General features: G+C 23.6%; 1 protein-coding gene across 1 annotated transcript; it reads left to right on the top strand.

The window, feature by feature from the left end:
- The first annotated feature begins 5,471 nt into the window (after nucleotides 1-5,471).
- On the top strand, nucleotides 5,472-7,669 carry LOC113866747 (vestitone reductase-like). Its single transcript, XM_027501552.1, has 4 exons — nucleotides 5,472-5,660; nucleotides 5,909-6,433; nucleotides 7,071-7,260; nucleotides 7,368-7,669. The coding sequence occupies exons 1-4, from the start codon at nucleotides 5,540-5,542 to the stop codon at nucleotides 7,507-7,509; spliced, it is 978 nt and encodes a 325-aa protein (XP_027357353.1). The 5' UTR covers nucleotides 5,472-5,539; the 3' UTR covers nucleotides 7,510-7,669.
- Nucleotides 7,670-11,388: the final 3,719 nt, after the last annotated feature.

The raw sequence follows: 11,388 nt of genomic DNA on the forward strand, positions 1-11,388 counted from the left end.
AAATAAAATTGAACAGATCTTGAAATTTTGAATGAGATCTTAAACTACAAGCTTGAATGGCTTACTTATTTATAATGTCAACTTAATTTTTTTTAAATCTAGATTTGTGCTTTTTTTTTTAATGTTATAATTTGTTTTTAAGAGTGAAAGATAGACATTAGGCTACAAGTCTCTTTTCTTTTTTTTCCTCAAATTGGATTACAAACTTAAATAATCTATTTGTCTATGATGTCTCAAGTAAAAAGAAAACACAATTATTCATTCGAATGTTATACGGTCTATAAATATTTAATCATCTATGAGTTGACTTTTAAATTAAGTTAGACTCAATTTTTTAAAAATAATAATGGTCAAATAAGATTAGACATTTAAAAATGATTCAATATATAAAGTATAAATTTTTATATTATATTAAAAATTAAGCTTAACTTAATTTCAATAATTATTTCATATAAAAAAGAGTTATACAATTCTTATAAAGAGTACTTTTACTTTATTTATAACTTAAATAAAACATTTTAACAGTTATTATTCCAGCAGTATTTCTCTTTTTCTATCAGAAAAAATTTGTTAAATCAACGCATGAAAGAATTTGTGAGAACTTGAGCCATTTTTTTCAACCAATATTTAATATAACATTTAAAGTGGGTTAAAAAAATATTTCTCTTACAAAATGTACACAAGATTTGGGAAGAAGAATTGGAATAGACGTCTTTATTAAAAACTATATTTAAATTCATTAATATATATATATATATATATATATATATATATTTATGGAACACTGTTTAACACTTTTTATTATTTTTTTATAATAATATTTTAAAAATATATTATTTGAGTTGAATAAGATGATTATAAAAGATGATGTTTATGTGTATTGTTTGTTTTATAAATTTTTTTTAAGAAGATTGAAGAATGATACCCCACTCTAAAAAACCAGTGAAGGGTCAAATAAGTGGCATGATAAATTTTAGACTTATATTATTTCCCTTGACCAATTCTTCATGGATTGTTATTTAATCTCAGTTACGTTCTTTCTTTTCTTTTTTTATAAGGTAATTATCAATTATCTATATGTGCGTGAGAGAGACATGCTGACAATGATTTTTTAGAATAGTAAGTGCCTTTAAAATTTTACTATGCAAATTAAATAAAGTTTAATCTTTTTCTATTCATATTATTTATTTTATGTCTTTTTGCCATTATCTTTTAAAGTTATCAGTTGCCTATTTTTCACTTTTGTTATATTTTAATTTTTATGATTGTTATTATTTTTTGTAATATTTTATTTTATGAGATTGTAAATTTTAAACTTTTTTTGGTCTATTCTTTGTTTTAATTTCATTCATATTTATTTTCATAATTTTTTTAACATTAGTTCTATATTAAAAAAGCAATTATTTGAGTTTTTTCTTTATTTTAATTGTAAACTTAATTCAAGAAAATAATTTTATTACTTTGTAATTTTTAACATTTAACTCTTGCTTTGAATATTTAATACACAGTGATTGACTTGCTTATACGAGCCTTCTCCCTCTTGATGGTTAGTTTCTTATGCAAGAGCAAAATTTTCTAGTGAGATAAAATGCTTACATTATTGATTAATTTAGTGTCTTAAAACAAATTCCTATGAAAAGTACTGTAGATAGATCGTTATTTAATCAATTAATTATTTATGGTCTCTACTTCCTGTGCTCATGCCATCAACGACTAGGTCTTAATAATTAATATCAAAGGTGTCTATTAACAGTTATCGACTATATTACTCTAACTTTGAACATTAAAAGGTTTAAAAATATATAGTTGATAAAAATTTCAAATTTAAAAGTACATGTGCTGCTGACTACTAACAGTAGTTCAACTTTGTTTGGTGTAAGCAAAAAATATCCTCAAACGTTGAGTCTTTGAAATATACATAGTTTTTCTGCAAGATGAATTTTATAAAATTTATTATACTATATGAAAGTTAAGCAAATAAAATTACTGAAAAGCTATTCTAATGCTATCACATTAAACTTCTAAACCAATAAAAGAATATCACAAAAAGTCTTGAAAGTATTTGGACTAAATATACTATATTATTGATAAATTTTTTTAAGAAAATTAGAATAAATGCATACAGCTATATATTAAATTAATATTTTTTGTAAAAATATATAATAAAATTTTAATACAATAATATTGTATTAAAAATCATTATATTTGTAAATATACATTGAATCATGTAATTTTTAATAAAAAAATATTATTTATAAATAAATTCTCATTATATATCATTAAACACATTAAAAAAATTAATTAATTATATATTTTTAATATATTTGTTTAGTTTAAAGTAATAAAAAAATTTAAAAAGTTGAATACGTATATTGTTTCTATTAAATAGAATGATCTCTCTTAACTAATTATTAAAATTTCAAAGTCTTTTTCTTCACTCAACCTATTTTAGATCAATTATAGAATTTTAAAGTGAGTATATATATAGAGAGAGATATTTTATTGTTACCGGGTATAAAAACTTAGACATTTGTATTTTTTAATAATTTTTTATAAAATATAAAATTAATTAATTCAATAGTCATTTTATATCACTTTTCATGATCATGTATATTAAAATTTATTTAATTTAAATATTTTCAACTGATTATAACATCTAAAAATTAATATTTACGTATATTTTAAAATATAATATATGTTAAAATAAAATTAATTTACTTATAATAAGAACCTTTAAACAAATAGTTGAATTGGTTAAAATCTCATCTTTTATGAAAAATTATTAATTGTATAAGTATTTTAGTTTGACATTCAAACTTTAAATAATTTGAACATTTGTAAGAATATATATATATATATATATATATATATATAATAATTATGAAAATCTAAAATTTTAAATATTATTTTTTCAATTAATAAATATAATCAAAGTATTTAACATTCATCCTTTTTTACACTAGTTTGACTAGTCATGAAGTTAATTTTGATGAATTTAAATTTAAAAAAATGAATTTATCATATTTTAGTAACCACTTCATGTGATATCATCTTAACCCGGTTTAATGTTTTATAATTTTTCCTAAAAGCTTATATAATTTAATAATGATATATTAACTTAACTGATATTATTTTATGTAACATAATGTTATATTTATAATAGATTGTTCACGTTGCCACGATCAATAAATCGTGCGTGCATGTGTATTTTCTTGATTGATTAAAAGTTTGCCTTAAAGAAATTAAGAGGCATTGTTATAGCTCGAAAGCTGAAAGAAAAGGCACTTTACTGGCATATAGTGTGTGTTAATTTGTTTGGCATTCAATTAAGTAGTATTCTTACTTCAGTATACGAGTCTAAGAATCCAAGGATTATTGAAGGTTATTTTCAAACAGAACATTGATTAAGGGTATAATTAAGGGAATGTGCAAGGCTCATAATAGAATTTGCAATATTAAATAAAATAAAAATAAATAAATAACTTTATTATTAGTAATATATATTTCATCATATTAAGTAACAATAAATTAAAGATGAAAAGAATTTGTAAAAGAAAATTTGTCTAAAAATAGAAATTTAAATTTACGATATAGAGATAGATTAACAAATCATTCTGACCAATTCCCTCCCCATAGATTTCTTTGTTAGTTTTAAAAGAACTGTATAAATTAATTAATTAACGAAGACTATAACAACTCTTCATAGAAACTTCTGCATACCGTTGATCTAAACCTAAACCAGCTGGTAATAACTTGCTAGAGTGATGATTTGGTGGGTGGTGGTCGGAATGGGTGATATTTTATGATAATGATATTCCCAGTAAAAGTCTAATTGGAAGACCCACAATAAATTAATGAGTCAATATGCAGATAATATATAGTTTGGTGAAGTTGCCATTTATGTTGTTTTAGCTCTTTCAATAATAAACTATTTTTTAATTTAAATTTTATTAAGATTAATTAACTTGTTATTTTAAAAATAAATTGTAAATAAATTGGAACTTTAGTGAAATCAAGTTGTTAACATATTTCACACATTGTAAAAGAACTGTATGTCAAAATATTTTGGTAAATTTATTAAAACTTTTATTAAAATCATAAACTCAAATAAATTATATAAAAAGTCTTATAAGCATGCTCAAATTTGTATAAGGTGGATAAATTGTAGAAAAAGAAATCATAACAACATACTCTTTAATGTATTTTTTTTTATGATCAGTATACATATATATATATATATATATATATATATATATATATAATAAATCACTTACTTTATAAATTGGTAATTTTTTTAAAAATTGCTTTAACTTTTTAAAAATTAACTAATTATAATAAATACGTTGAAGAATGTTACTAACGTTTTTCTCTATATTATATATTGTCTGGCCATCTATACTTTCAATTAATGTTCTAAATAAATAGGTAGAAAGAAAAAAACGAGAGAGAGGATAAACCGTTGGAACTGGCTAGTTGATAGATAACTTGTCAGGGTGGATACTCTTGTTGACTTGGTCAATATTTGTGTAGAATGATAATTTTTTAATTTATTTTTTATGTTATTAATTAACAGAAAAATATATTATTTTTTAAAACAATAATTTATCATAATTAATTGTAGAATTTATTTATTAAATTTGATACTTTTTTATATAATTATATCATGTTATATAATTTTATGAGTGATCTGAAATTAATGCATCGATCTTGTGTCACAGAGAGAATGGGTTTACTTGCTCCGAAACCTGTTGAAGTTCAGAAACCAATGGAAAGAAAAAGTCAGAGACATTCTGATAATTTTTTAATTAATTAAATATGGCAAGTTATTCGAAATTTTGAAGCCATCTTTTTTAATTTAAAAAAATATGAAAGAGATCAACACAGTACTAGCAAAAACGTAGAAGGTTAGCAGCCCAAGCCGCCATCTAGTTAGCAACATAAAAATTATTAAAAAATTAATATTTTCTTAAAAATAAAATATGAATATGAAGAATATTTTAACTTATTATATCTTTAAAAGAATTAATAAAATATGACAAAGATGATTATTTCAATTCCCAGCAAATTTCTCACAGATCTTGCTAGAGTCACTTCTGTGAACAATATTGTTGACTAACATTTAATAGACCGTTATAAAAATAATATTATTTTTCTAAAGTTAAATTGTCTAGGTTACTACAAGCTACATTATATGTTAAAATTGTTAATCAATTAAAATTTAAAGTTAATAAAGCTTTTATATTTAATATTATTATATGTTATTAAAATAAAACTCTAATTTTATTTTATTTTATTTTTTAAAATGAACCAATAACAAATGATGGTATTAGGATCCCTCTTTAACCTACAGGGAAGTTAAGTCAAAAAGGGGATGTTTTATGTTTGAACGAATACGCCCATGGAAAAATTAACAACCATAACAGTGTAACCATATATATATATATATGTTCATTAAGATTCAAGCAGAACGTACCAACAAAACTAGAAGTAGAGGAAAACAAAAAAGTTACACATATATTCAGCGAAAGTGTGTGTCCAAATGGAAGAGGGGAAAGGAAGAGTGTGTGTAACTGGAGGTACAGGGTTTATTGGTTCGTGGATCATCAAGAGACTCCTTGAAGATGGTTACACTGTTAATACCACCATTAGATCTGATCCTGGTAAGCCTTTTTTGTTTCAAAATTTCATTTTGAAGCAACATATTCATACAAGAAATTGGAAAAATCAAATATAATCAAAACACACTCCTTTTTGTCTTTGGCATGGTTGTATGATGATAAATAACGTGTTTGTCTCCAATTTAATTAAATCAAGTTATGCATGGTGTTATTAATGTTATAGTACTTTTGTTTTTACTATTATGTTATGACTTATAACCAAAATCATGCAATAATGTTTTAATGTATAGAGCGGAAGAAAGATGTTAGCTTCCTCACGAATCTCCCAGGTGCATCTCAAAAGCTACACTTTTTCAACGCTGATCTAAGCAACCCAGAGAGTTTCAGTGCAGCAATTGAAGGGTGCATTGGGGTGTTCCACACAGCCACTCCAATTGATTTTGAAGCAAACGAACCTGAGGAAGTAGTGACCAAAAGAACCATTGACGGGGCATTAGGAATTTTAAAAGCATGCTTGAATTCAAAAACTGTGAAGAGAGTTGTTTACACTTCTAGTGCTTCTACTGTTTATTGGCAGGACAAAGAAGAGGATGTAATGGATGAGAGTTATTGGAGTGATGTGAATATTCTTAGAGCCTTGAAGCCATTTGCTTGGTCTTATTCGATTTCTAAGACATTGGCTGAGAAGGCTGTTCTTGAATTCGGAGAACAACATGGGTTGGATGTTGTGACTCTAATACCAACTTTTGTTGTCGGACCCTTTATTTGTCCAAAGCTTCCTGGCTCAGTTTATAGTTCACTGGCTCTTCTGTTTGGTATGTACTTCATCTTCTATTTTCTAAACCCCTTTTTCTGAGTTTTCTTTGATGAGAAATTTGATTAGTTTGATTGGTCATACGTTGATTAATTATGGCAGTGTTATTTTATCTTAAACACATACATTTAAACATACACAGACAAAAAAGCATGTCAAGTAAGAGATGAGAGTATTACAAAAAATAATCTTACCAAAATCGATCGTTCATATTAGTAAAATGTTTGTCTATTTTAATAATTTTATTAATTCTAATTTTTATAAATCAAGTTTAAACAAATAATAATATTAAATTTTATTAAAAAAATTATCTCTAATATAACAAACATATTTTTAAATACTTAAACACAATCCTTCTTAAGGGTTAATTTTTAAAAAATTAATCATTATTTTTAAATTTTTAATAAACTTAATTTTGGTAAAATCAGATGAATGTCCAAGTCAATCTTTATCGCAAAATTTACAGAAAAGTAAGCACAACATAGAATATTAATTTCCATTGTAAACCAAATGGGGCCTTAATTAAAAAATTTGTCATTATATTGACTTTTTCTAACGTAGAATTCACAAAAAAATACCAACCTATTCAGATTTTACCATGCCAATAGATTCTTAATGAAAGCAAATGGATGGTGCAGGTGAGAAGAATCCATTTGGGACACGTATCCATATGGTGCATGTTGATGATGTGGCTCGAGCACATATATTCCTGCTTGAGCATCCTAATCCAAAAGGAAGATATAATTGCTCACCATTCATTGTAACTATTGAACAAATAGCAGAAATTTTTTCTACCAAACACCCAGAATTTCAAATACCATCGTTAGAGTGAGTTATATATTTTCCTTTCTCCATTAGAAAAAACTTTATTAAATTTATGTAGTTAATTTCTTTTTACTGTGACTAATATTATTTAATTTGCTTTCTTCTTCTAGCGAGCTGAAGAAAATTAATGCTCCCAAGCTTCCACACTTGATCTCGAACAAACTTATGGATGCTGGATTCAAGTTCAAGTATAGCCTTGAGGAAATGTTTGAGGATGCAATTCAATGCTGTAAGGAAAAGGGTTATCTATGAAGAATGATGTTAACAGGAAGATTATAGCGATTATAGTAAATAATATCCTGCATGATGCAAGCCGAAGTATTTATTTGTAATAAACACTTAGGTGTATTCCTGCAAATATTGGCAAAATAATTCAATCAAATACTTAATATATTTTTCTTTTTCAAATTGGAATTTTTGCTGATGTGATGTTGATTCTCAATATGATTTTTACACAAAAAAGTATTCAATTCATTCTCTATACATGAAAAATATTTTCAAATTTTTCATTGCCGTCCCCAATTATCATAACACCATAAGTATAAGTTTTCTATCCAGTAAATCAAAACAGAGATTTTGATGTTAGTTAAAATGATAGGGTATTTTCATAAATTGACCGAGTTATTATCTAAAATAAAGGTATACTTTAAATTTTCTTAAAGATCGAAGAATGGCGACTTGTAATCTGTGTTAATATTTTTTGTTGACTTAGTTTTATTATACATTGATAATCAAACTGAAGTCACCTGGAAAAACTTATCCAGTAAACTATGTAAATAATTACGTTCAACTTATTCTCTATAAATTATTATAATAATTTTGAAACCATGCAAATTAATTGCTTTAACAGTGTATTTGACTTTGAAATTCAAATTCCTGTTACAATACACACACTTGTCGCTATTGATGAAAAACATTCGTAATAACGTATGTCATTGACTTTTAATTTATGCAAGAAACTTCATCAATTATAGACCCTTCATGTCAATTTCAACCATACTCTATCATGAAATAAAATGTCATAAATCGAAAAATCAATAAATAATAGAATACATTGTGCAAACTAGAGATTTTAAAGTCAAAACAATTTTCTTAACTTCAATGAAATCGATTGTTTCTGTAGGCTAAAATGATTGTTGCTGTATAATTAAGAATAAACGATAACAAAAAAAATCTTAAAATCAAAGATGATAGAACAAATTGTGCAATCTAAAAATTTTAAATTATGATCAAATATATATATATATTGACAAATCCTTTAATATATCCCATTTTATTGCATGTAACTCAACGATCAAGATACATTTGTCCATCATAAAATGAAACTTTTAATCCATCTATGACTATTAGACCTTATAACACCATTACTAACAATACTATTATTGCTCATATCACAACTTGCGTCAACATTAACTTCACCATAGTCAGAATGAGGCGATTCTCAATTTGCTGAATAGAAAGATGTGAATTTCCTACATAATTTAGTTGAAATCAATAAAAAAAAAAAAAAGGAGTTATTATGAGATGCAATAATATTCTTCAAACATAATTAATCGATAGCAGATATTTGATTTTGTAATTTATAATGATAGAGTATTGTAAAAATATATAGCAAGGATCATGTATCATTGATTTAGTTTACTGCGTACATAAATTATAGAGGTAGTAAGATAAGTCACTAATTGTTGTTTAATCAATAGTGATAATGCCCGTAATGGTGTGTATCATGACTGATTCTCAAAGTCAAAAAATAGGTGTTAAAACAATTCACATCCTTTGAGATCTTTTGTAATAATTTATAGAAAATAAGTTGAATTTGATTATTAATATATAGGGTGTGTTTGTAATTCCCTTCTTTATTTTCAGACGTTAACTTTATCAATTTTTTAAACCATCATACAATTGTATTCATACTTATGGGGCAATGTTCAACTACAAGATTAAAGCCGCCAGTGATATTCTATTTTTCTTTTTTTTCAAACTATATATGTTCTGTGACATATCATTTATTTTGGATATAAAAGTAAAACCTAATAGAAGGTTAAGGATAGGGTTATAGTAAGTTATATTATCTGACCGATACCTAAGGTCTGTTTAAAGTCTGACTTAAATTTAAATTTTTTAAAAAATTTAACTAATTAAACTAGTCAAACTTAAATTTAATAGAAAAATCTATTTAGTCTGATATAATAGTCTATTTAAACTTTATTGACAATGTTGTTTAATCAAATTTATTTTGCGTTCAATAATTTACTTATATAAATAAAATATTTAATTTAAAATTGATAAATAAACATATGTATTAGTGATTTTTTAAACGAAAATTTATTTAGATAGTTTATTTCTAAATAAATTTAATAACCCATTAAAAATTTCAATATAAAGTAGATTATTGAAAAAATTAATAAATTAAATTAAGCTTTTAAAAATGCTATAATAACTTTAATAAAAAATTATAATAAATAATAGGTTGAATTTAAACTTTAAAATTATTAAATATATTAAAACTACATATGCAAAATTTAACTTAACTTGACTTACTTTCAAGTCTAGTTATAGACATAACAAAATAGAAAAAAGAAAGAAATAAGACTTTAAAATTACAGATGCTTTTTGGATTCTTAAGCCCCCTTTTACTACATAAAAAAAATTACACGTTTAATGAAATTAATGATAAAAAATATTAAATTATTATTAAAAAAATCCACTTTAAAATTTTATCATTTTTATCTTCGAAAAAAAAGTAAAGTGATGATATATTTTTTTAACAGACTAATTTTAATTATGAATTAATTATTTAAGAGACATTTCATTAACAAAAATATTTAAAGACTAATTTAATAAATATTTTTACAAAACAATATAATAACAGATTTCATTGTAAAAGACTTAATTGAAGATCTACTCTATGAATAACACTTGAACTTTGTCAATTTAACATCATCGTGTTCATACGATTTTTTTATTATGAAAAATAGTATGAAACTAATATATAAATAATATTATTAAAAAATTATAATATCAAACTTTAAAACTAATATTGAGCATCTAAAAGGGTTAAGATATTTGATACAGAAGATTATTTATTACATAAAATATAATAAATATTTTTTATAAATATTAACTAACTACGCTTATATACTTAAAATGTTAATAATATTATTGAAAATGTTTTAACTTTGAGCAGAAACCTCAATCGATTTCAGAATCCAAATACTCTGACCATTTTAAAATAATTGAGATGGAAAAAGTCCTTGATATGTATATGATTTTTAAAATTATATTTTAAAAATATTTTTAAATCTTTATAATAAATTACTCTAATCTCTTTTTTAATGTTTATTACATAAAAATCTTTTTATTTCTAAACCTACACAAAATCCCTCATAGTTTATGAATATGAATCACACTTATACGCCAAACCTTTTATTTTAGCAAACAATTAAAACAAACGTTATTATAAATTTTGTTTTATTACACAAAACCCATTCATTTTTTAAAATGTCACAAAATTTTCTTTTATTTTATAAATGCATAACAACCAAATTTTTCATGCGGGTAGGTGTTTATTTGTGATGTGTAAATTAGGTCTCACGTTTAAAAGCTTTGAAGGGTAATGGGCTGTCCTCTGGCCCAAATTTATTTTCTAACGCAGACCAATTTAATGGATAAGGCTCTTAATGGACTTGAATGGATTTTTATTTACTTTTTCTTTATTTATTATTCATAGGATATTTTAAGTGAATAATATATTTTTTAAAATTTAAAATTTTATGATTTAATTTTTTATTTAAATATATAATTTTAATTTTTTAATAAATTTAAATTAAAAAATTATAAATCTTAATAAAAGAATGAAAGTTTAAATTTTATTTTTCATTTATTTTGAGTATTTCTTCGTTTTTTTGTTTTCATGTTTCTCTCTTTAAAATTTAAAATCTACGTGTCGTTTGAATATTAAAATAACAAACAAAAAAAATTGAAGTGAAGGAATTCAGTTGTTTTATTTAAATAAAATATTTTAAAATGGTGAAAATTTAAATAATGCTAATTAATTTTTTTCAAAATTTAAGTTATTTAGAAACTTTTAATTTATCGATCCAAATGCAAAGTTTAAGATTATCATTTTAC

This window comes from Abrus precatorius, unplaced genomic scaffold, assembly GCF_003935025.1.
Source record: "Abrus precatorius isolate BTA unplaced genomic scaffold, Abrus_2018 Scaffold10, whole genome shotgun sequence".
Classification (NCBI taxonomy): domain Eukaryota; kingdom Viridiplantae; phylum Streptophyta; class Magnoliopsida; order Fabales; family Fabaceae; genus Abrus; species Abrus precatorius.